General features: G+C 55.4%; 1 protein-coding gene across 1 annotated transcript; it reads left to right on the top strand.

Annotated features, from left to right (window-relative positions):
- Nucleotides 1-483: 483 nt before the first annotated feature.
- shc1 (SHC (Src homology 2 domain containing) transforming protein 1) lies at nucleotides 484-25831 on the top strand. Its single transcript, XM_078431824.1, has 11 exons — nucleotides 484-549; nucleotides 2596-2659; nucleotides 8708-8827; nucleotides 9616-9669; nucleotides 11725-11776; nucleotides 11894-12020; nucleotides 15080-15272; nucleotides 16649-16724; nucleotides 20150-20311; nucleotides 22322-22587; nucleotides 25265-25831. Exons 1-11 carry the CDS (start codon nucleotides 509-511, stop codon nucleotides 25391-25393), a joined length of 1284 nt encoding a protein of 427 aa, XP_078287950.1. The 5' UTR covers nucleotides 484-508; the 3' UTR covers nucleotides 25394-25831.
- Nucleotides 25832-26925: the final 1094 nt, after the last annotated feature.

Genomic DNA, 26925 nt, shown 5'->3' with positions numbered 1-26925 from the left:
CCTTAACCAACCTGATCTCCCGGTGGCTCAGCACTTCAACTCCCCCTCCCACTCCCAGTCTGACCTTTCTGTCATGGGCCTCCTCCAGTGCCATAGTGAGGCCCAGCGCAAATTGGAGGAACAGCACCTCATATTTCGCTTGGGCAGCTTGCAGCCCAGCGGTATGAACATTGACTTCTCCAACTTTAGATAGTTCCTTTGTCCCTCTCTTCCCCTCCCCCTTCCCAGTTCTCCCACTAGTCTTCCCGTCTCCAACTACATCCTTTCTCTGTCCCGCCCCCTCCCCTGACATCAGTCTGAAGAAGGGTCTCGACCCGAAACGTCACCCATTCCTTCTCTCCAGAGATGCTGCCCGACCCGCTGAGTTACTCCAGCTTTTTTGTGCCAATCTCTGGATTAAACCAGTGTCTGCAGTTCCTTCCTACACATAATAAAAGGAGTTCTGTTTGTCAGTTGCTGCTTTGTGATTGTCTTTCAGTACATGGGTTGCGTGGAAGTACTTCAGTCGATGAGAGCGTTAGACTTCAACACCAGAACGCAGGTCACAAGGTGAGTCATACATTTTTCTGCCAAAATTAAGTTTAAAAATGTTTTTAAAAAATCAAAATTCTGTCTGTCACTAGCACGATGCTGTTTGTGGGATCTTGTTCTGTGTAAATCTACCCCCATCGCTTTTTTAGTTTAGTTTAGTTTAGATATACAGCACGGGAACAGGCCTTTCGGCCTACTGAGTCCGCACCGACCAGCGATCCCCGCACACTAACACACTGGGGACAATTGACACTTATATCAAGCCAATTAACCTACATACCTGGTAGGTAGTAGGTTAATTGGCTTGATATAAGTGTCAATTGTCCCCAGTGTGTTAATGTGCGGGGATCGCTGGTCGGTGCGGACTCAGTAGGCCGAAAGGCCTGTTTTGGAGTGTGGGAGGAAACCGAAGATCCCGGAGAAAACCCACGCGGGTCACGGGGAGAACGTGCAAACTCCGTACAGATGGCGCCCGTAGTCGGGATGAAACCTGTGTCCCCGGCGCTGCATTCGCTGTAAGGCGGCAACTCTACCGCTGCGCCACCGTGCCGTCCTTCCACACAGAGGGTGGTGGGTGTACGGAACGAGATGCCGGAGGGGGGTAGTTGAGGCAGGGACCATCGCAACGTTTAAGAAACATTTGGACAGGTAGGTGGATAGAACGGGTTTGGAGGGATATGGACCAAAAACGCAGGCAGGTGCGACTAGCGGAGATGGGGCATGTTGGTCGGTGTGGGCAAGTTGGGCCGAAGGGCCTGGTTGCACGCTTTGTGACTCTATGACTTGAATCAACAATACAAGGAGGGCCAAATGGATTACGATAGATGGGCGCTCGATGGTCAGCACGGAGCCAGCGGGCCGAAGGGCCTGTTTCTGAGCTCAGTACAGATACACCATAGAAAGCATTTTATCGTGATGCATCAGGGCATGTCTTGGGAACAGCTCTACCCAAAAGCCTCATGAAATTGCAGAGAATTGTGGACACAGTCCAGACCATCATGTAAACCAGACTACCTTCCCACCGACTCCATCTACACCTCACGCTGCCTCGGCAAGGCCAGCAGCACAATCAAGGACCAGTCTCACCCCCGGTCACCCCCTCTCCTCCCCTCTCCCATCGGGGCAAGAGGTACTGAAGTGTGAAAACGCACACCTCCAGATTCAGGGGCAGTTTCTTCCCGGCTGTTATCGGGCAACTGAACCGTCCTCTCCCCAACTAGAGAGCGGTCCTGAACTACTATCTACCTCATTAGAGACCCTCGGACTATCGTTAACCAGACTTCACAGGACTTTAACCTGTCCTAAGCACTGTTCCCTTTATCCTGTATCTGGCTTTGACAATAGGCAATAGGTGCAGGAGGCCATTCAGCCCTTCGAGCCAGCACCGCAATTCAATGTGATCATGGCTGATCATTCTCAATCAGTACCCCGTTCCTGCCTTCTCCCCATACCCCCTGACTCCGCTATCATTAAGAGCTCTATCTAGCTCTCTCTTGAAAGCATCCAACGAACTGGCCTCCACTGCCTTCTGAGGCAGAGAATTCCACAGATTCACAACTCTCTGGGTGAAAAGGTTTTTCCTCATCTCCGATCTAAATGGCGCGACCCCTTATTCTTAAACTGTGTGGCCCCTGGTTCTGGTCTCCCCCAACATCGGGAACATGTTTCCTGCCTCTAGCGTGTCCAATCCCTTAATAATCTTATATGTTTCAATAAGACCCCATCTCATCCTTCTACATTCCAGTGTATACTAGCCCAGTCGATCCATTCTTTCAACATACGACAGTCCCGCCATCCCGGGAATTAACCTGGTGAACCTACGCTGCACGCCCTCAATAGCAAGAATGTCCTTCCTCTAATTTGGAGACCAAAAGTGCACACAGTACTCTGGAGTTTAGAAGGATGAGAGGAGATCTTATCGAAACATATAAGATTATTAAGGGATTGGACACGCTAGAGGCAGGAAACATGTTCCCGATGTTGGGGGAGTCATGTTGTGAGTTGTGAGTGGGTGCATTGAACAGCGATGATGTGGGGTGAATGACTTGCGATTCCTTCCTGCAGGGAAGCAATTGGCGTGGTGTGTGAAGCTGTACCCGGAGCGAAAGGAGTGATGAGGAGACGGAAGGTAATGGTCTGAATATTGTTGAGTTATAACGCTGAATCCACCCGTTAGTCAGACGGCGGTGAATCTGTGGATTCTTTGCCACAGACGGCTGTGGAGGCCACAAGTCAGTGGGTAGATTCTTGATTAGATTTTTTTTTTTTTTTAGATTTAGAGATACGGCCCTTCGGCCCACCGGGGGGAAAACACACACACACACACACACACACACACACACACACACACACACACACACAGTCAAGAGAGTGGAACGTTTAATTGTCAAATGTACCAGAAACAGAACAACTAAGTTATTACTTCCTGCAGCTCGACAGGGCTGTAGACATAATGCACAGAGATAATGTGTAGTAAACAAATACTCAATAAATTAATAACCGCAGACAAGTGCAAAAAAATTCCCCAAACGTCCTTAGTGCAGCAAAGACAGTCCATAGTTCATTTTTAGTTTCGTTTAGAGATACAGTGCGGAAACAGGCCCTTTCGGCCCACCGGGTCCGCGCCGCCCAGCGATCCCCGCACACTAACACTATCCTACACCCACTGGGGACAATTTTTACATTTACCACCAAGCCAATTAACCTACAAACCCGCACGTCTTTGGAGTGTGGGAGAAATCGAAGATCTCAGAGAAAACCCACGCAGGTCACGGGGAGAACGTACAAACTCCGTACAGACAGCACCCGTAGTCGGGATGGAACCCGGGTCTCCGGCGCTGCATTCGCTGTAAGGCGGCAACTCTACCGCTGCGCCACCTCGTGTACTGAGGTACCGGGAAAAGCTTTTGTTGCGCGCTAATAACCAGCCACCATGGCCGCCCCACGTCTCATGCAACACGGATTGGGAGCTAGCAGGGACTGGGAGCCATTGGGCCGAATGGCCTTGCTTCCCGTCAGTCGGCAGCCCAGTTGCTTTTCCGCTCTCCGAACTTCGATGGAATCTGCCGGGGGCCGCGTGGGAGCTGCTGCTAAAAGCATTGCACGCAATTCCAGCTCGGCCTCTCAATATTTAATTGCATTGATCGTCCTGAATATTTCATCTTGGTGACGACGTCTAATGGGCTCTGACTGCACTAAAGCCGTGGCAGGCATCGAGCCTGCCGAGCAGAGAGCAGCACACAGCAATCCATTGGGAACGGAGTAAAGGTCTGGGCTGGGATGTGGTGGAGAGCTACCGAGAATAGCCTCGAGGCACCGACGGTTAAAAAAAGCCGCATCTCAGGAGAGAAGGAATGGGTTTATTCACAAAATGCTGGAGTAACTCAGCAGGTCACGCAGCATCTCGGGAGAGAAGAATGGGTGACGTTTCGGGTCGAGACCCTTCTTCAGACTGATGTCGGGGTGGGACAAAGGAAGGATATAGGTGGAGACAGGAAGATAGAGGGAGATCTGGGAAGGAGGAGGGAAGGGAGGGACAGAGGAGCTATCTGAAGTTGGAGAAGTCGACGTTCATACCACCGGGCCGCAAACTGCCCAGGCGAAATATGAGGTGCTGCTCCTCCAATTTCCGGCGGGCCTCACTATGCACTGGAGGAGGCCCATGACAGAGAGGTCAGACTGGGAATGGGAGGGGGAGTTGAAGTGCTGGGCCACCGGGAGATCAGTGGCGTTAATGCGGACCGAGCGCAGGTGTTCAGTGAAGCGATCGCCGAGCCTGCGCTTGTTTCGCCGATATAGATGAGTTGACATCTAGAGCAGCGGATGCAATAGATGAGGTTGGAGGAGGTGCAGGTGAACCTCTGTCTCACCTGGAAAGAATGTTTGGGTCCTTTGATGGAGTTGAGGGGGAGGTAAAGGGACAGGTGTTGCATCTCGAAGGAATGGGTGACGTTTCGGGGCGAGACTAGGTTGCCAACTGTCCCATATTAGCCAGGACATCCCGTATTTTGGGATAAATTGGTTTGTCCCGTACGGGACCGCCCTTGTCCCGTATTAGGCCCGGGGGCACTGTAGGCCCGGACAGTGTAGGCCCGGACCGTGTAGGCCCGGACAGTGTAGGCCCGGACAGTGTAGGCTCGGAGGCCCAGGCGACGTCACCGCCCCACGCCACACGTGACCTCACCCAGCCAGCGGCCACGTGCTCCCGCTCCACCAATGGCGGCCACCCGGGCCAGGAGGCGGGTTGCTACGCAACCTCCGTTAGGAGGCGCCCAGGCCTCCGGGCCTACACTGCCCGTGGCGTACAGCGTCCCCCGGGCCTACGCTGTCCAGGCCTACAACGTCCACCGGGCCTACAGTGTCAGGGCCTACAGTGTCCCGGGCCTACACTGTCCAGGCCTACACCGTCTGGGCCTACAGCGTTCCCCCGGGCCTAAAAATTGACAAGGGTGGTCCCGTAGGGGACAAACCAATTTGGAGCCACGGAGTGGTCACCTTGTCCGATTTACTAACTGCCCCCCCTTGCTGTCTTCTCCACCTCCAATTCCCATCTCTCCATCAGCGTCACCGTCTTCAGCGGTCCAACCTCCAGAATTCCCTCCTCAAACGCCTCCCCTTCATCCCTCTCTCTCCGACACTCCGTATCCCCATATCCCACATCTCCTCAGCTCGGATTTCACCCTTGGTCACGGGGAGAACGTACAAACTCCGTACAGACAGCACCCGTAGTCGGGATCGAACCCGTGTCTCCGGTGCTGCAAGCGTTGTAAGGCAGCAACTCTACCGCTGTGCCACCTCTTGTGTACTGAGGTACCGGGAAAAGCTTTTGTTGCGTCCGGGCCTACACTGTCCGTGCCTACACTGTCCGGGGCCAACACTGTCCGGGCCTACACTGTCCGGGCCTACACTGTCGGGCCAACACTGTCCGGGCCTACAGCGCCCGGGCCTACAGCGCCCCCCGGCCTAGTACCAGTGTGAACGGGTGATTGCTGGTCGGCACGGACTCGGTGGGCCGAAGGTCCCGTTTCCGCGCCGTATCTCTAAACTAAACTAAACTAAACTAAGCTAAACCCCAGTCTGAAGAAGGACTAGGCCCAAAACGTCGCCCTTTCCTTCTCTCCGCGATGCTGCCTGACCCGCTGAGTACTCCGGCATTTCAGTGTGCGCCTGCATCTGCAGTACCTTCCTGAGCTCAACAGCCACAGCACTAACAGTTCCTCCAAGGTGCGTCGGTGAATCTGACCTTCAGACTGAGCCAGTGCACATTAAATAGTCATGAGGCTGTTTCCATAATCAGCTCCCAGCTCCCCGGGCCAGCTCACACTGAGGGCCCTCTGTGGTTAGAGCTTCCTTTCGCAATCACCTGCACTAAATTGTTTAGATCTCAACGTACAGTATCGTGCCGCCCATTTTGCTTGCTCTCGCCATCAACAGCAGACCACACACCAGCCCCGGTCAACCATGAATACCTCAGCCGCCCTTCAATGCCACAGAGGGCTGTGGATAGGGGCGCCAACTACCTCACTCCCAAATAAGGACAAGGTGACGTCACCGCCCCAAGTGACCTCACCCAGCCAGCGGTCACGTGCCCAGGGAGGCGGGTTGCTACGCAACCTCCGTTAGGCGGCGCCCACGCCTCCGGGCCTACAGTGTCCGGGCCCACACTGTCCGGGCCTACACTGTCCGGACCCATACTGTCCGTCCGGGCCCACACTGTCCGGGCCCACATTGTCCGGGCCCACACTGTCCGGGCCTACACTGTCCGGGCCCACACTCTAATGCCGCGGCACCGTGACCTTTCGAGCGGCATAGTGGTAGAGACCCGAGTTCGATCCTGACTACGGGCGCTGTCTGTGTATGGAGTTTGTACGTTCTCCCCGTGACCTGCGTGGGTTTTCTCCGGGTGCTCCGATTTCCTCCCACACCCGAAGATGTGCAGGTTTGTGGGTCAATTGGCTTCTGTAAAATAGCGTGTAGGATGGTGTTAGTGTGCGGGTGGTCGCTGGGCTGCACAGACTAGGTGGGCCTAAACTAAAGTAAACTAAACTGTCACAGAACTCACAGTAAGGTTCAATGCGCAGCACAGCAACAGGCCCTTCGGCCCACAGTGCCCGTGCCGTACACAACGCCGGGTTAAACTGATCTCTGCCCGCCCGTGATCCATACCCCTCCATTCCCTGCATATCCGCGCGCCCGTCCAAAGGCCTCTTCACCACCACGATCGTATCTGCCTCCACCCCCACCCCCACCCCTGGCAGAACGTTCCAGACCCCCACCCTCCTCTGGGTGAAAAAACCTGCCCCGCACATCTCCTGTACAGAAACCAATTAACCTTAAAGCTGTGCCCTCTAGTCTTTGACATCCCACCCTGGGGGGGGGGGGGGGGGGGGGAGGGGAAGGTTCTGACTGTCTACCCTATCTACGCCTCTCATCATTCTAGAAACTTCTATCAGGTCTCCCCTCAACCTCCAGAGACAACAACAGTCCCACTCTCTCTCCCACTCGCACTCTCCCCCACCCCCCCTTTCCCAACCACCCCCTTTCTCCCACTCTCTCCTCCCCCCACCCCCTCATACTCTCCTCCCCCAGCCCCACTCTCACTCTCCCCCACCTCCCCTTTCCCCACCACCCCCCTCCTACCCTCACCCCCCTCCTACCCCCACCCTCACCCCCCTCCTACCCCCACCCTCATCCCCCTCCTACCCCCACCCTCACCCCCCTCCTACCCCCACCCTCACCCCCCCTCCTACCCCCACCCTCACCCCCCCTCCTAACCCCACCTTTCCCTCCACACACTCGCCCCACCCCCATTCTCACTGCCCCCCCCCCACCCCCACTGTCCCCCTTCCCCCCCCCCACCCCCACTCTCTTCTCCCCACCACCACCCCCCCTCCCCAGTCCCACTCTCCATCCCACCCCCACTCTCTGCTCCTCCCACCCGTAGTCGGGATGGAACCCGGGTCTCTGGCGCTGTGAGGCAGCAGCTCCACCCGCTGCGCCACCGTGCCTGGTGATTCAAAAAATCTACGTTCCCCTTTCTCTATCCCCCTCATGATTTTATACGTCTCTTTAATATCACCCCTTGGCCTTCTGTGCTCCAAGGAATAGAGTCCCATCGATCACCCGTTCTCAATAGGCGGACCCAACATGCTGGAGTAACTCTGTGGGTCAGGCAGCATCTCTGGAGAGAAGGAATGGGCGACGTTTCTGGTCGAGGGATGCTGCCTGCCTCTCTCTCTCTCCCGAGGCAGAGATGCTGCCCGACCCGCTGAGTTACTCCAGCATTTTGTGTCTACCTTCGATTGAAACCAGCACCTGCAGTTTTCTTTCCTGCATGTTCCCAAGAGTTCTATCTTATCCCGCCTTCCCATCCCACACACTAGGGGGCAATTTACAGAAGCCAATTAACCAACAAACCCCCATCTTTGGGATGTGGGGGGAAACTGGAGCACCCAGGCTGTCACAGGGAGAATGTACAATCTCCACACAGACAGCTGGGGTTGCCAACTGTCCCGTATTAGCCGGGACATCCCGTTTTTTGTGGCTAAATTGGTTTGTCCCGTACAGGACCGCCATTGTCCCGTATTAGGCCCGGGGGTCGCTGTAGGCCCGGACACTGTAGACGCCTACAGTGTAGGCCCGTACAGTGTAGGCCCGGACAGTGTAGGCCCGGTCAGTGTAGGCCCGGACAGTGTTGGCCCGGTCAGTGTAGGCCCGGACACTGTAGGCCCGGACACTGTAGGCCCAGACACCGTAGGCCCGTACAGTGTAGGCCTGGTCACTGTAGGCCCGGACGCTGGAAGTCTGGTCAGTGTAGGCCCGGACACTGTAGGCCCGTACAGTGTAGGCCTGGTCAGTGTAGGTCTGGACACTGTAGGCCCAGAGGCCCGGGTGCTTCCTGACGGAGGTTGCATAGCAACCCGCCTCCCGGCCTGAGCGGCCACCATTGGTGGAGCGGGAGCACGTGGCCACTAGTTGGGTGAGGTCACGTGGGGCGCGAGGCGGTGACGTTGCCTTGTCCCGTATTTGGGAGCGAGGAAGTTGGTAACTCCGAGGGCCGCTTTCCGCGCGGTGTCTCTGAAGATAAACGCATTGGGCGTGGGCTATCTCCGCTGTCGCTGTGGGCGTCCGGCGGTGGGGGTGACGTTGACGGCCTGTGCGTTGGTGTTCCCCTCAGCCTTCTAGCCGATCCCTCAGCACCATCCTGGGCAAGAGCAACCTGCAGTTCGCCGGCCTGCCCATCACCCTCACCATCACTACCAGCAGCCTCAACCTCATGGCCCCCGACTGCAAGCAGGTGAGTCCGTGTCTGCAAGCCCCGAGTGCAACACAGCACGGGACGGGACTGGGTCCGTGCGTGCGTGCGTGTGTGGGGTGTGTGTGTGGGGGTGTGTGTGCGTGCGTGCATGTGTGTGCGTGTGAGAAAGAATGTGTGCCTGTTTTTGAGAGAGAGAGAGAGAAAGGGTGAGTGTGTGTGTCAGAGTGTAATGTTTCTTTGTATGTGCCTATGCATATGTGTGTCTGAGTGTGTGTGTGTATCTGAGTGTGTGTCAGAGTGTGAGCGTATGTGGGTATCCAAGTGTATGTATAAAGTGCCCCCCATAATGTTTGGGACAAAGACCCATCATTTATTTATTTGCCTCTGTACTCCATAATTTGAGATTTGTAATAGAAAAAAATCACATGTGCTTAAAGTGCACATTGTCAGATTTTAATAAAGGCCGTTTTTATACATTTTGGTTTCGCCATGTAGAAATTACAACCGTGTTTATACATAGTCCCCCCAATTTCAGGGCACCATAACCAGAGACCCGAGTTCCATCCCAACTACGGGCGCTGTCTGTACGGAGTTTGTACGTTCTCCCCGTGACCTGCGTGGGTTTTCTCCGAGATCTTCGGTTGCTTCCCACACTCCAAAGACGTGCGGGTTTGTAGGTTAATTGGCTTGGTAGAAGTATAAATCGTCCCTTGTGTGTGTGGGATAGTGTTTGTGTGGGGGGATTGCTTGTCGGCATGGACTCGGTGGGCCGAAGGGCCTGTTTCCTCGCTGTATCTTTAAACTAAACTAAATGCCTTTAATTGCAGATAATTGCCAATCACCACATGCAGTCCATTTCGTTTGCATCAGGCGGTGATCCAGTAAGTATATTATCCTTTCCACCATGGCTGGACCTAGGGGTTGCCAACTGTCCCATATTATCCGGGACATCCCGTATTTTAGGCTAAATTGGTTTGTCCCGTACGGGAACGCCCTTGTCCTGCATTAGGCCTGGACTTTGTAGGCCCGGACTTTGTAGGCCCGGACTTTGTAGGCCTGGACCTTGTAGGCCCGGACGCTGTAGGCCCGGACGCCATAGGCCCCAACGTTTTATCGGTCCCGGCAGTTTAGGTCCCCACACTCTAGGTTTCTGACATTTTAGCTCCGGACAGTGTAGGCCCGGATGGTGTAGGCCCAGACCGTGTAGGCCCGGACGCCGCCTGACGGAGGTTGCATAGCAACCTGCCTCCTGGCCCGGGCGGTGGACCGAGAGCACGTGGCCGCTGGCTGGGTGAGGTCAGGTGGGGCGCGGGGCGGTGACGTCACCTTTTGTCCCGTATTTGGGAGTGAGATAGTTGGCAACCCCTAGCTGGACCCTTTCCCCAGTGACCAGACGGGCCTGTGACCACACAGTTTACATCCACCTCGACTGCCTGGCATCTGTTTATTATTGTCATGTGTACCGGGGCACAGTAGAAAAACTACGCAAGTCAAACCCTCACGGAAACAAGGGGCTACAGGTGAGCTCAGTGTGGAGACCGGGGGCTGAAGAGGGGTGACATAGGTTATCGGAGCAGAATGAGCCCATTTGTCCCATTACGTCAACTCCAGCATTCACGTGCTCCGTCTCTCACATGCTCTCTCTCTCAGACTCTCGCACACGCACGCCCTCGCACACCCGCGTTCTCTTGCACACGCTCTCACTCTCCCTCGCTTTCTCTTTCACTCACATGCATGGACACGCACATACTCACTCTCCCATTCACGCATACACGCCCGTGCACACACACACACACACACACACACAAACACAGGCAGCTTCACTCACACACATGCGCGCACACACACACACACACACCCACACACACTCGCTCACAGGCACACACATACACACACACACACACACACAGGCAGATTCACTCTCACACACACACACACGCACACACCCACACACACACATACATACACACCCCACACACACATACACAAACACACTCACAAACAGAAACACAGGCAGATTCACCCTCACACACACACACCCACACACTTGCTCACAGGCACACACACACACAAACACACACACACACGACACACATACACACACACACACCCCACACACACACACAAACAGAAACACAGGCAGATTTACCCTCTCACACACACCCACACACACTCGCTCACACGCACACACATACACACACACACACATACACACACACACAAACAGAAACACAGGCAGATTCACCCTCACACACACACTCGCTCACACATACACACACATACACACACACACCCACACACACAGGCATACACACACACACACACATCCCCCCCCCCCACACACAAACACACACTTGCTCTTGGGCGCACACATACACGCATACACCCACACACACCCCACACAACGCACACCCCCCCCCCCACACACACACACACCCCACACACACACACACACACACACACACACATACACACACACACACACACACACACACCCACACAACACACCCCCCCCCACACACACAACACACCCCACACACACACACACACCCCACACACACACACACCACACACACATACACACACACACACACACACACACACACACACACCCACACCCACACACCCCCCCCACACACACACACACACACACCCCACACACACACACACACACACACACACACACACACACACACACACACACACACACACAACACACACCCCCCCACACACACACCCCACACACACACACACACCCACACACCCCACACACACGCGCGCACACACACACACACACACACACACAGAGTGGCAGAGGTGGGGAGGAGCTGGCTTTGCCAGTGATGTGTCAGGGCTGCATCTCTGTGGTGAGTGTGGCGTTGACTTGGTGTCAGCCCGCAGTAACCCTGCCTCCGCTTGTGTCCCCCCTCCCGCAGGACACGGTCGAGTACGTCGCCTACGTCGCCAAAGACCCCGTGAACCAAAGAGGTACGTCCCCCGGCCTTCTCTTCCCCCCCCCCCCCCCCTCCCCAGCCCCCCTCGCCCCGCTCTCCGCTCTCTGCTGCCCCCCGCCCGCTCCACTGTAACCCTCCCTGTGCCTCGCAGCGTGCCACATCCTGGAGTGCACGGACGGACTGGCGCAGGACGTGATCAGCACCATCGGGCAAGCCTTCGAACTGCGCTTCAAACAGTACCTGAAGAGCCCGCCCAAGCTCGTCACCCCTCACGACAGGTAACCCCCGCATCGCCCCGCCCCGCCCCGCCCCGGCCTCCTGCCTTCCACCACGCCACACCGTACACTACTACTTTACTTATAGGTAGACACAGAATGCCGGAGTAACTCAGCGGGTCAGGCAGCATCTCGGGAGAGAAGGAACGGGCGACGTTTTGGGTCGAGACCCTTCTTCAGACTGACGAAGTGTGCAGTTTTGGAGAGGATTCGAGTCCTTCTGCAGTTGTACAGGGCCCTGGTGAGACCGCACCTGGAGTACTGTGTGCAGTTTTGGTCTCCAAATTTGAGGAAGGACGTCCTTGCTATTGAGGCAGTGCAGCGTAGGTTCACCAGGTTAATCCCCGGGATGGCGGGACTGTCGTACGAGGAAAGATTGGAAAGACTGGGCTTGTATTCGCCGGAGTTTAGAAGGATGAGAGGGGATGTAGGTTAATTGGCGGGTAAATGTAAAAATTGTCTCTAGTGGGTGTAGGATAGTGTTAATGTATGGGGATCACTGGGCGGCACGGACTTGGAGGGCCGAAAAGGCCTGTTTCCGGCTGTATATATATGATATGATATGATCTTGTAGAGACATATTATGAAAGGGCTGGACAAGCTAGATGCAGGAAAAATGTTCCCAATGTTGGGGGAGTCCAGAACCGGGGGCCACACACAGTCTAAGAATAATGGGGAGGCCATTTAAAACTGAGGTGAGAAGAAACTTCATCACTCAGAGGGTTGTGAATTTGTGGAATTCTCTGCCACAGAGGGCAGTGGAGGCCGATTCACTGGTTGAATTTAAAAGAGAGTTAGATAGAGCTCTAAGGGCTAGTGGAATCAAGGGGTATGGGGAGAAGGCAGGCACGGGTTACTGATTGTGGATGATCAGCCATTATCACAATGAATGGCGGTGCTGGCTCGAGGGCCAAATGGCCTCCTCCTGCACCTACTTTCTATGTCTCTATGTAAATTGTCCCTCGTGTGGAGGATAGTGCTAGTGGACTGGGGGATCGCTGGTCGGCACGGACTCGGTGGGCCGAAGGGCCTGTTTCCGCGCTGTATCTCCAAACTAAACTAAAACGTGCAGGTTTGTGGGATTAATTGGCTTACGTAACTTGGAAATTGTCCCCAGTGGGTGTAGGATAGTGTTAGTGTGTGGGGATCGCTGGTCGGCGCGGACCCGGTGGGCCGAAGGGCCTGTTTCCGCGCTGTATCTCTGAAGCCTAAACATTCTCGGCTCCTTGACGACTGGAATGCAGAGAGCTTTAGCTGCTGGCATTCTGGGCACTGCCAAGCAATGTGGCACACTGGCACAGTGCCTCGCTGGTTCGAACCAGCTGCGAGCTGGGTCTCCTTTGTGGGCCAGTCAGTTCTGATCAGAAGTGCCAGGAATTCACAGCAAGGCTCAATTAACCCCATGCTGAGCTCTCTCGACACACTCACACGCACGCTTTGTACTACTAAATTACTGTATGTACGGAGTTTGCACGTTCTCCCCGTGACCTGCGTGGGTTTTCTCCGGGCGCTCCGGTTTCCTCCCACACTCCAAAGACGCACAAGTTTGCAGGTTAATTGGCTTCGGTAGAAATTGTAAATTGTCCCGAGTGTGTGTTTTACTATCGACAGCTGGGAAACCACTGCAGTAACAGGGAGTACGTACAAACAACACGCACGCACACATGTATGTGCACATGCACAGAGAGAGAGAGACACACACACACACACACACACAGAGCCACACATGCCAACACACACATTCACTCACTCACTCATAGGTATGCACACACACACACACACACAGCACCACACGTTCACACACACACACACACTCGCACACATATACACACACGCTCGCCCACACACACACAGAGCCACATATGCACACACACACGTATACGTGTGCACGCACACACACACATATTCACACGCACCCATACAGAGGCGTGCACACACACACAGGCACGTGTGCGCACTCAGACACAAGCGCACACAGACACACGCACACTCGCACATGTGCACACACTGTCACAGACACGTGTGTGCACACACACAGGCACGTGTGCACACACTCACACGCAGATGCACATCCATGCTCGCACATGTGCGCGCACACACACAGGCATGTATCATATCATATCATATCATATCATATATATACAGCCGGAAATAGGCCTTTTCGGCCCACCAAGTCCGTGCCGCCCAGCGATCCCCGTACATTAACACTATCCTACACCCACTAGGGACAATTTTTACATTTGCCCAGCCAATTAACCTACATACCTGTACGTCTTTGGAGTGTGGGAGGAAACCGAAGATCTCGGAGAAAACCCACGCAGGTCACGGGGAGAACGTACAAACTCCTTACAGTGCAGCACCCGTAGTCAGGATCGAACCTGAGTCTCCAGCGCTGCATTCGCTGTAAAGCAGCAACTCTACCGCTGCGCTACCGTGCCGCCCGTGTGCACACACACGTACGTGTGCACACACACACAGATGCACACACGCTCGCACTCACACACACAAGCACATGTGCACACGCGCAGGCACATATGCAAACACTCGCACACATATACGCACACGCGTATATACGCACACCCACAGAACATATACGCACACACACAGAGCCACATATGCACACACGTATATGCGCACGTACACACACACACACACGTACACGCAAGCACGCACACACACCCATACAGCGGCGCACGCACACACACGGGCACATGTGCACACACTCACACACGTGTGCGCACTCAGACACGCACACACGCACTTACACACACGTGCACACACACAAACAAACACACAGATGCACACACGGTCGCTCATGCACATGTACGCACGCACACACAGGCACATGTGCACACACACACACAGGTGCACACACGCTCACACTCACACACACACAGGCAGGTGTGCGCACACTCTCACAGACACGTGTGCACACAGACACGCTCACACACACACAGATGCACACGCATGTACCGCGGTGGAGGTGACGATTTGGGCGTACGTCCGTGGCGCGGTGATGCCGGTGGTGCCGCTCTGACCGGTGGTGGTTTGTGCGGCGGCAGGATGGCGGGCTTCGACGCCTCGGCCTGGGACGAGGAGGAGGAGGAGCAGGTGGACCACCAGTACTACAACGACTTCCCCGGCAAGCAGCCCCCGCCCGGCGGCCTGGTGGACCAGCGGCATCGAGAGGGAGCCGGGCCCACACGTGGCACCGCCATCTCCCCACAGACCCCCAACCACCTGGGAGCCACGCTGGTCAGTGCCACCCACCCCTCCTTCCCGTCCCCCCCTCCCCCTCTCCTCCCCCTCTCTCCCCTCCCCTCTCCTCCCCCTCTCCTCCCCTCTCCTCCTCTCCCCTCTCCTCTCCCCACCCTCTCCTCCCCTCTCCTCTTCCCACCCTCTCCTCCCCTCTCCTCTCCCCCCTCCCCCTCTTCTTCCTTCCCCTCCCCTCCCCTCTCTCCCTCCCCTCCCGACCCCTCCTCCCCTCCCCTCTACCCCTCTCCTCCCCCTCCCCTCCTCCCCTCCCACCCCTCTCCACCCTCCCCCTCTCTCCTCCCCTCTCCTCCCCTTCCCCCCTCTCCTCTCCCTACCCCTCCTCTCTTCTCCCCTCTCCATCCTTCTCCTCTTCTCCCTCCCCTCTCTCCCCCTCTCCTCCCCTCCTCTCTCCTCCCCTCCCTTCTCCTGCCCCTAAATCTGGAGGTGTGCGTCTCCACACTTCTGTACCTCTTGCCCCGATGGGAGAGGGGAGGAGGGGAGTTAGTTTATGGAACTCATTGCCACAGACGGCTGTGGAGGCCACAAGTCAGTGGATATTTATAAAGCATAGATAGACAAATTCTTGATCAGTGCGGGTGTCAGGGGTTATGTGGAGAAGGCAGGAGAATGGGGTTGGGAGGGAGAGATGGATCAGCCATGATTGAATGGCGGGGTAGACTTGATGGGCCGAATGGCCTAATTCTACAATATCATGACCGGGGTGAGACTGGTCCTTGATTCTGCTGCTGGCTTTGGAGTCGGTAGAAGGGGAAGTTGGTTTGCGTGACGGTCTGGGCTGTGTTCACCAGATTGATCCCTGGGATGGCAGGACTTTCATATGAAGAAAGACTGGATAGACTCGGCTTGTACTCGCTGGAATTTAGAAGATTGAGGGGGGATCTTATAGAAACTTACAAAATTCTGAAGCGGTTGGACAGGCTAGATGCAGGAAGATTGTTCCCGATGTTGGGGAAGTCCAGAACAAGGGGTCACGCAGTTTAAGGATAAGGGGGAAGTCTTTTAGGACCGAGATGAGAACGTTTTTTTTCACACAGAGAGTGGTGAATCTGTGGAATTCTCTGCCACAGAAGGTAGTTGAGGCCAGTTCATTGGCTATATTTAAGAGGGAGTTAGATGTGGCCCTTGTGGCTAAAGGGATCAGGGGGTATGGAGAGAAGGCAGGTATGGGATACTGAGTTGGATGATCAGCCATGATCATATTGAATGGCGGTGCGTACAGGCTCGAAGGGCCGAATGGCCTACTCCTGCACCTATTTTCTATGTTTCTATGTGTCCACGATTTGCTGCAATTTCTTTGAAACCGTTTCACATGTTCCCTCCCGTGGTTTAATCTCCTCCCTCCCCTGTTTCTGTAGCCCGTCGGACAGACGTCGGGTAATCTTTACGACGTGCGCTCTTCCGAGTCACAGAAGCCGCCGCCCAGCGGGCAAGGTGAGTGGTTGGTGCCGGCTGCACCGGCCCACGGTGCTGGAGTAACTCAGCGTGACAGGCAGCGTCTCTGGAGGGAAGGGGTGGGTGACGTTTCGGGTCGAGACCCTTCTCCAGACCAGTTAGAGAAAAGAGAAACAAAAGGAACAAAAAAAGATCTCCCGGTGGCTCAGCACTTCAACTCCCACTCCCAGTCTGACCTTTCTGTCATGGGCCTCCTCCAGTGCCATAGTGAGGCCCACCGGAAATTGGAGGAACAGCACCTCATATTTCGCTTGGGCCCGCTTGGGCTTACACCCCAGCACTATGAACATTGACTTCTCCAACTTTAGATAGTTCCTCTGTCCCTCTCATCCCCTCCCCCTTCCCAGTTCTCCCTCTATCTTCCTGTCTCCACCTATATCCTTTCTTTGTGCCGCCCCCCTGACATCAGTCTGAAGAAGGGTCTCGACCCGAAACGTCACCCATTCCCTCTCTCCTAGATGCTGCCCGACCTGCTGAGTTGCTCCAGCATTTTGTGAAACCTTCGATTTGTACCAGCATCTGCAGTTATTTTCCTGCACGAGAAATATAGACGATGATGTAGAGAGATAAAGAACAGTGAATGAAAAGTGACGATGAGAAGGAAACAGGCCATTGTTAGCTGTTTGCTGGGTGAGAACGAGAAGCTGGTGCGACTTGGGTGGGGGAGGGATGGAGAGAGAGGAAATGCCAGGGAGACCTGAAGTGAGAGAAGTCAATGTTCATACCGCTGGGGTGTGAGCTGCCCGAGCGAAATATGAGGTGCTGTTCCTCCGATTTGCGCTGGGCCTCACTCTGACAGTGGAGGAGGCCCAGGACAGAGAGGTCAGTGCGGGAGTGGGAGGGGGAGTTGAAGTGTTTAGCGACCGGGAGATCAGGTGGGTTCAGGTGGACTGAGCGAAGGCGTGCAGGGCGGTCACGGTGGCGCGGCGGTAGAGTTGCCGCCTTACAGCGAATGCAGCGCCGGAGACTCGGGTTCGATCCCGACTACGGGCGCCGTCTGTACGGAGTTTGCACGTTCTCCCAGTGACCCGCGTGGGTTTTCTCCGAGATCGTCGGTTTCCTCCCACACTCCAAAGATGTGCAGGTTTGTAGGTTAATTGACTGGGTAATATGTAAAAATTGTCCCTAGTGTGTGTAGGATAGTGTTAATGTGCGGGGATCGCTGGGCGGCGCCGACCTGGTGGGCCGAAGGGCCTGTTTACGTGCTGTATCTCTAAATCTAAAAATAGACAATAGACAATAGGTGCAGGAGGAGGCCATTCGGCCCTTCGAGCCTGTACGCACCGCCATTCAATGTGATCATGGCTGATCATTCTCAATCAGTACCCCCGTTCCTGCCCTCTCCCCATACCCCCTGACTCCGCTATCCTTAAGAGCTCTATCTAGCTCTCTCTTGAGTGCATTCAGAGAATCGGCCTCCACTGCTCTCTGAGGCAGAGAATTCAACGGATTCACAACTCTCTGACTGGAAAAGGTTTTCCTCATCTCAGTTCTAAATCTAAATCTAAAAACTGCAGATGCTGGTTCGAACCGAAGATAGACACAAAACGTTGGAGTAACTCAGCGGGGCGGGCAGCATCTCAGGAGAGAAGGGATGGGTTTAAGAAACAGTTAGACAGGTACATGGATAGGACGGGTTTAGAGGGATATGGGCCAAACGCGGGCAGGTGGGACGAGTGTAGATGGGGCTCGTTGGCAGGTGTCAAGTCAAGTCAATTTTATTTGTATAGCACATTTAAAAACAACCCACGTTGACCAAAGTGCTGTACATCTGTTTAGGTACTAAGGAAAAAATGAAACATACAGTAGCACACAAACAGTTCCCAGCGCCACCTCAATGAGCCTCAAACGCTAGGGAGTAGCAATAGGTTTTGAGCCTGGACTTAAAGGAGTCGATGGAGGGGGCAGTTCTGATGGGGAGAGGAATGCTGTTCCACAGTCTAGGAGCTGCAACCGCAAAAGCGCGGTCACCCCTGAGCTTAAGCCTAGACCGCGGGATAGTGAGTAGCCCCAAGTCGGCCGACCTGAGGGACCTGGAGTTAGAGAGGGGGGTTAGAAGATTTTTGATGTAGGCGGGGGAATGTCCAATTAGTGCTTTATATGTGAATAGGAGGAGCTTGAAGTTGATTCTGTACCGTACAGGGAGCCAGTGGAGAGAGGCCAGAATCGGGGTGATATGGTCCCTTTTTCGGGTACCCGTCAGGAGTCTCGCTGCGGCGTTTTGGACCAGTTGCAGGCGGGACAGGGATGATTGGTGTGGGCAAGTTGCCGAAGGGCCTGTTTCCACACTGTGTGACTCTGTGACAATACATGCAGGGGCCAAATGGATGGATGGGCGGTCAAGATGGCGCAGCGGTAGAGTTGCTGCCCCAGAGTCCCGGGTTCGATCCCGACTCCGGGTGCTATCTGCACGGAGTTTGTACGTTCTCCCCGTGAGTTTTCCCCCCAAGATCTTCGGTTTAGACAATAGACAATAGACAATAGGTGCAGGAGTAGGCCATTCGGCCCTTCGAGCCAGCACCGCCATTCAATGTGATCATGGCTGATCATTCTCAATCAGTACCCCGTTCCTGCCTTCTCCCCATACCCCCTGACTCCGCCATCCTTAAGAGCTCTATCTAGCTCTCTCTTGAGTGCATTCAGAGAATTGGCCTCCACTGCCTTCTGAGGCAGAGAATTCCACAGATTCACAACTCTCTGACTGAAAAAGTTTTTCCTCATCTCCGTTCTAAATCGAAATCTAAAAACTGCAGATGCTGGTTCAGACCGAAGATAAACACAAAACGTTGGAGTAACTCAGCGGGGCGGGCAGCATCTCAGGAGAGATGGGATGGGTTTAAGAAACAGTTAGACAGGTACATGGATAGGACGGGTTTAGAGGGATATGGGCCAAACGCGGGCAGGTGGGACGAGTGTAGATGGGGCTCGTTGGCAGGTGTGGGCAAGTTGGGCCGAAGGGCCTGTTTCCACACTGTGTGAATGTCACAGTACATGCAGGGGCCAAATGGATGGATGGGCGGTCACGGTGGTGCAGCGGTAGAGTTGCTGCCCCAGAGACCCGGGTTCGATCCCGACTCCGGGTGCTGTCTGCACGGAGTTTGTACGTTCTCCCCGTGAGTTTTCCCCCCGAGATCTTCGGTTTCCTCCCACACTCCAAAGACGTGCGGGCTTGCAGGTTAATTGGCTTGGAGTAAAATGTAAAATTGTCCCTAGTGTGTGCAGGATAGTGTTAGTGTGCGGGGATCGCTGGGCGGCCCGGGCCCGGTGGGCCGAAGGGCCTGTTTCCGCGCTGTATCTCCAAACTGAGCGAAACTAAGATGGGCACTCGATGGTCAGCAGGGAACGGGGTTGGGCTGAAGGGCCTGTTTGTGCGCCGTGTGACTCTGAGGCTCTGTCCCTGGCAGGGAGCGGGCAGCAGAGGTTTGCCGCGGCCGGGCTGCCCGGCGCCAGGACGGATCTGTTCGACGACCCGTCCTACGTCAACGTGCAGAGCCTGGAGAAGGGGAAGGCGCAGCCGGGCACCGGTCATACCAACGGCAGCGCCCAGAAGGACATCTTCGACATGAGTGAGTGCCTCGTCTCCACCACCTCCTCCTCCTCCCCCACCGGCGAAACAGCACGGGAACAGGCCCTTCAATAGACAACAGGTGCAGGAGGAGGCCATTCGGCCCTTCGAGCCAGCGCCGCCATTCACCGTGATCATGGGTGATCATCCACAATCAGTACCCCGTTCCTGCCTTCTCCCCATACCCCCTGACTCCGCTATCCTTAAGAGCTCTATCTAGCTCTCTCTTGAAAGCATCCAGAGAATTGGCCTCCACTGCCTTCTGAGGCAGAGAATTCCACAGATTCACAACTCTCTGTATCAACATTTAAAAAACATTTGGATGGGAAAGGTTTCAGAGGGACACGAGACCAAGTGGACCTGTTGGGCCCAAACCTCTCCTGCATTGGTGCAGCACCCTCTCCTCCCCTCTCCCCTCCCCTCTCCCCCCTCCCTCCCCCCCCCACCCCCTCCCCCTCTCCCTCTCCCCCCTCCCTCCCCACCCTCCACTCCCCTCCCCCTCTCCCTCTCCCCCCGCCCTCCACCCCTCTCCCCTCCACCTCCCTCCCGAGGAGATAGATTTAAACTTTAAAATGTGAATAACTTAAAAAACATGACACCGATTTCAATGAAACTTCTTCCATTAACGGTAAGGTGGGCCTAAAATTGTCGCGCTATTGTGCACCGTTTTGCCTGTAGTTCAGGAACAAACAAACAAACAAACGAGAGCGGGCAAACTTTGTGGGTTGAATGCACTGTGTGGCGACTTCTGCTAATAATAGCTGGCTCAGTTAGCGATGTCAATGCACTGAGTGTGGCGGCTTCTGCCTATAATAGCGGGCTGAGTTAGCGGGTTGAAATAGACAATAGGTGCAGGAGGAGGCCATTCGGCCCTTTGAGCCTGTACGCACCACCATTCAATGTGATCATGGCTAATCATTCTCAATCAGTACCCCGTTCCTGCCTTCTCCCCATACCCCCTGACTCCGCTATCCTTAAGAGCTCCATCCAGCTCTTTCTTGAATGCATTCAGAGAATTGGCCTCCACTGCCTTCTGAGGCAGAGAATTCCACAGATTCACAACTCTCTGACTGAAAAAGTTTTTCCTCATCTCAGTTCTAAATGGCCTACCCCTTATTCTTAAACTGTGTGGCCTCTTGTTCTGGACTCCCCCAACATTGGGAACATGTTTCCTGCCTCTAACGTGTCCAACCCCTTAATAATCTTATACGTTTCGATAAGATCTCTCATCCTTCTAAATTCCAGTGTATACAAGCCTAGTCGCTCCAGTCTTTCAACATATGACAGTCCCGCCATTCCGGGAATTAACCTAGTAAACTTACGCTGCACGCCCTCAATAGCAAGAATATCCTTCCTCAAATTTGGAGACCAAAACTGCACGCAGTACTCCAGGTGCGGTCTCACTAGGGCCCTGTACAACTGCAGAAGGACCTCTTTGCTCCTACACTCAACTCCTCCTGTTATGAAGGCCAACTTGCCATTGGCTTTCTTCACTGCCTGCTGTACCTGCATGCTTCCTTTCAGTGACTGATGCACTAGAACACCCAGATCTCGTTGTACGTCCCCTTTTCCTAACTTGACACCATTCAGATAATACTCTACCCCTGTCCATATTAAACCCCATCCCTTCCTCAAAGAATTCCAGAAGATTAGTCAAGCATGATTTCCCCTTCGTAAATCCATGCTGGCTCGGAACGATCCTGTTACTACTATCCAAATGCTCCGCAATTTTGTCTTTTATAATTGACTCCAGCATCTTCCCCGCCACTGATGTCAGACTAACTGGTCTGTAATTTCCCGTTTTTTCTCTCTTCCCTCCTTTCTTAAAATGTGGGACAACATTAGCTACCCTCCACAGGATTGGAGGTGGCTTCTGCTGATAATAGCGGGCTAATTTAGCGGGTTGAATGCACTGTGTGTGGTGGCTTCTGCCGATAATGGCGGGCTACGTTTGCCAGTTGAGTGCAGTGCGCGCATTAACCTGTGCTCTCCCCCCTCCCACCGTGGGCAGAGCCGTTCGAGGATGCACTGAGAGGCCCCCAGCCGGTCGCCCTCGCCAGCAGCCCGCCCAGCCACATCACGGCCTCCATGGAGGAGCAGCTGCTGAAGGAGGCCTGGTACCAGGGCAAGATGAGCCGCAAGGAGGCGGAGAAGCTGCTGCGGGCCAATGGCGACTTCCTGGTGCGGGAGAGCACCACCACGCCGGGCCAGTACGTGCTGACCGGCCTGCAGAGCGGCCAGCCCAAGCACCTGCTCCTCGTCGACCCAGAGGGCGTGGTGAGTGTCCTCCCCACCCCCCCCCCCATCCTCGCCTCTCGCTCCCCCCACGCACCGGGTGAAAAAACGCCACATGGGCTTACTGTCGATGGGGCTTCTTGGTCGGCACGGGCAAATTGGGCCGAAGGGCCTGTTTCCATACAAGTCTTTGCCGTGAATAGGTACGTGGATAGGACAGGTTTAGATGGGATATGGGCCAAACGCGGGCAGGCGGGACCAGTGTAGATGGGGCATCTTGTTCGCCACGGGCAAGTTAGGCCAAAGGGTCTCTTTCTGTCAAACGTTTGGACAGGTACATGGATCGAAAAAATCGAGAGGGGCAAGGGCCAAGCGTGGCCAAATGGGGTTACTGTAGATGGGGCATCTTGGTCGCCACGGGCAAGTTGGGCCGAAGGGCCTGTTTCCATACGAGTCTATGACGTGGACAGGTACATGGATAGGACAGGTTTAGAGGGATATGCGGTCCACACGTGGGCAAGTGGGACTAGTGTAGACGGGGCAGTCACGGTGGCGCGGCGGTAGAGTTGCCGCCTTACAACGAATGCAGCGCCGGAGACCCGGGTTCCATCCCGACCGCGGGCGCTGTCTGTACGGAGTTTGCACGTTCTCCCCGTGATCTGCGTGGGTTTTCCCCGAGATCATATCATATCATATCATATATATACAGCCGGAAACAGGCCTTTTCGGCCCACCAAGTCCGTGCCGCCCAGTGATCCCCGTACATTAACACTATCCTACACCCACTAGGGACAATATTTACATTTACCCAGCCAATTAACCTACATACCTGTACGTCTTTGGAGTGTGGGAGATCTCGGAGAAAACCCACGCAGGTCACGGGGAGAACGTACAAACTCCTTACAGTGCAGCACCCGTAGTCAGGATCGAACCTGAGTCTCCGGCGCTGCATTCGCTGTAAAGCAGCAACTCTACCGCTGCGCTACCGTGCTGCCGAGATCTTCGGTTTCCTCCCACACTCCAAAGACGTGCAGGTTTGTAGGTTAATTGGCTGGGCAAATGTAAAAATTGTCCCTAGTGGGTGTAGGATAGTGTTAGTGTGCGGGGATCGCTGGTCGGTGCGGACCCGGTGGGCTGACAGGGCCTGTTTCCGCGCTGTATCTCTAAACTAAAGATGGGGCTTCTCGGTCGCTACGGGCAAGTTGGGCCGAAGGGCCTGTTTCCATACGAGTCTGTGCCGTGAATAGGTACGTGAATAGGACAGGCTTAGATGGGATATGGGGCAAACGCGGGCAAGAGGGACCAATGTATATGGGGCATCTTGTTCCCAACGGGCAAGTTGGGCCTAAGGGCCTCTTTCTGTCAAACGTTTGGACAGGTACACGGATCGAAAAAATCGAGGGGGGCAAGGGCCAAGCGTGGCCAAATGGGGTTACTGTAGATGGGGCATCTTGGTTGGCACGGGCAAGTTGGGCCGAAGAGCCTGTTTCCATACGAGTCTATGACGTGGACAGGTACAGGGATAGGATGGGTTTAGAGGGATATGGGCCAAACGTGGGCAGGCGGGACCAGTTCGGAGATGGGGGCGTCTCGGTCGGCATGGACAAGTTCCGATCCTAATCTCTTCTCATTTCTTTTATTCCATTCCCGCTCTCCTCGCCAATCTTCTCCTTCTCTCACCCTTCCCTCCCTCCGCCCACCCTCTCTTCCAACCCTCGATCTCTCGCCTCCATCACCCCCTCCCTCCCCCTACCCTTCCTCACCCCTCTCCTTCCCCCCTCCCTCCATTCCCCTTGCCTTGATCCCTCTCATCTACCTCCATCTCTCTCCCTCCCTGTCTCTCTCCTCCTTCCTCTCCCTTCCTCCCTCTCCCTCTGCTATCCCTCCATCATCTCCCTCCCTCTCCCATCCACCCCCTCCTTCCCCTCTCCCCATTCCCTTCCCCCCCTGCTTTCCTTCCCTCTCCCCTCCATTTCTCTCTTCTTCCCCTCCCTCCCTCCCTTCTCCCTCAACCCCCTTCACTTCCTCTCCCTCCCTCCTCTCCTTCCCCTCCCACTCCCTACCCCTCCTTGCGTCCATTTCCCTCCATCTTCCCCTCCCTCCCTTCTCTCCCTCCCTCCCTTCTCCTTTCCTTTCTCCTCAATCATCTCCCTCCATCCCCTCTCAACATCCTCCCCCACCCTCCTTCCCCCACTTCCTTCCTTCCTGCCCCACTTCTTCCCTCCCCACTTCCTCCCTCCAACCACTTCCTCCCTCCAACCACTTCCTCCCTCCCACCAACCACTTCCTCCCTCCCTCCCCCACTTCCTCCCTCCCTCCCCCACTTCCTCCCTCCCCCACTTCCTCCCTCCCTCCCCCACTTCCTCCCTCCCTCCCCCATTTCCTCCCTCCCCCACTTCCTCCCTCCCTCCCCACTTCCCCCCATCTCCCCCACTTCCCTCTCTCTCCCCACTCCCTCCCCCACTTCCCCCCTCCCTCCCCCACTTCCTCCCTCCCTCCCTCACTTCCACCCACTTCCTCCCTCCCCCCCCCACTTCCTTCCTCCCCACTTCCTCCCTCCCTCCCACACTTCCTCCCTCCCTCCCACACTTCCTTCCTCCCCCACTTCCTCCCTCCAACCACTTCCTCCCTCCCCCACTTCCTCCCTCCCCCACTTCCTCCCTCCCTCACTTCCACCCACTTCCTTCCTCCCTCCCCCACTTCCTCCCCCCCGGTGTAGGTGCGGACTAAGGACCACAAGTTTGAGAGTGTCAGCCACCTGATCAGCTACCACATGGACAACCACTTGCCCATCATCTCCGCGGGCAGTGAGCTGTGCCTGCAGCAGCCCGTCGAGCGGCGGCCGTAGGTGGTGGGCTGGCCGGCCGCGGGAGGGACGGTGCCCGGGGGGAGCGGAGGGACGGGCGGACGGACGGAGGGACGGAGGGACGGGCGGTTCCCTCCCAGGCCGCAGTGCTGCCAGTTTGTGAACAGCTTCCCTTCCGCCCGGGCGCTGGGCCGGTGGTCTCGGGCCCGCACTGACCCGCACCGCCGGCAACTGTGGACATGACGGCACGGCCAACCCTGGACACGCGGCACGGCTCACGGCAGCCTCTCACCACCCCCCCATCACCTCTACCTGCTCAGTCTGGCACCTCCATTAGCACACACAGAGCTGTCCCTCTCTCTCTCTCTCTCTCTCTCACTGTCTCTCTCTCTCTCCCTCCCTCCCTCTCTCTCTCTCTCTCTCCCTCCCTCTCACTCTCTCTCTCTCCCTCTCTCTCTCTCTCTCTCTCTCTGTCTCTCTCTCCCCTGTCTCTCTCTCTCTCTCTCTCTCCCTGTCTCTCTCTCTCTCTCTCTCTCTCTCTCTCCCTCTCTCTCTCTCTCTCTCTCTCTCTCTCTCCCTGTCTCTCTCCCTGTCTCTATCTCTCTCTCTCTCTCTCTCTCTCTCTCTCTCTCTCTCTCTCTCTCTCCTCTCTCTCTCTCTCTCGTCTCTCTCCCTCTCTCTCTCCCTGTCTCTCTCTCTCTCGTTCTCTCTGTCTGTCTCTGTCTCTCTCTCTCTATCTCTCTCTCTATCTCCCTCTGTCTCTGTCTCCCCACACTCTTTCTCTCCCCACTCTCTCTCCTCCACAGACTCATCGTGCAAGGGTGGTGGGAAGGTAGCTGGAAGGGGGAAGGGTCCCGACCTGAAACGTCACTATCCACGTCCTCCAGAGATGCTGCCTGACCCGCTGAGTTCCTCCAGCACGCTGTGTCTTTTCAAGACAAGACTCACGGATCAGGGACAAGAAGACAATCCAATGTGAAGAATTCTCCTCCCCACCCTCTCATTCGTACGTTCTCGGAGCAGAATTAGGCCATTCGGCCCATCAGGTCCACTCTGCCATTCAAACATGGCTGACCTATCTCTCCCTCCTAACCCCATTCTCCTGCCTTCTCCCCACAACCCCTGACACCCGCACTGATCAAGAATCTTATCGATCTCCACTTTAAAAATATCCACTGACTTGTGGCCTCCACAGCCGTCTGTGGCAAAGAATCCCACAGATTCACCGCCCTCTGACTAAAGAAATTCCTCCTTTCTAAAGGTACGTCCTTTAATTCTGAGGCTGTGCCCTCTGGTCCTAGACTCTCCCACTAGTGGAAACATCCTCTCCACTCTATCCAGGCCGCTCACTGTTCTGTACGTTTCAATGAGGTCCCCCCTCATCCTTCTAAACTCCAGCGAGTACAGGCCCAGTGCCCACAAACGCTCATCGTACGTTAACCCACTCATTCCTGGGATCGTTCTCGTAAACCTCCTCTGGGCCCTCTCTCCAGAGCCAGCACATCCTTCCTCAGATACCCTCCTCTACATCCCGCCTTCTGTTTCTGTCATGGCCCATTGGAAACATAGAAAAT

Source organism: Rhinoraja longicauda, chromosome 44 (genome assembly GCF_053455715.1).
Source record: "Rhinoraja longicauda isolate Sanriku21f chromosome 44, sRhiLon1.1, whole genome shotgun sequence".
In the NCBI taxonomy this organism is placed as follows: domain Eukaryota; kingdom Metazoa; phylum Chordata; class Chondrichthyes; order Rajiformes; family Arhynchobatidae; genus Rhinoraja; species Rhinoraja longicauda.
This window is presented reverse-complemented; position numbering and strand designations above follow the sequence as displayed.

Bases quoted from the DNA above. Each gene is read 5' to 3' on its own strand.
- shc1 (XM_078431824.1), top strand. From the start codon at position 509: ATGAGAGCGTTAGACTTCAACACCAGAACGCAGGTCACAAG. The intron at 9,670-11,724 runs GTAAGTATATTA...CCCCTCCCGCAG, and splicing joins TTGCATCAGGCGGTGATCCA to GACACGGTCGAGTACGTCGC. The intron at 15,273-16,648 runs GTCAGTGCCACC...CTGTTTCTGTAG, and splicing joins ACCACCTGGGAGCCACGCTG to CCCGTCGGACAGACGTCGGG.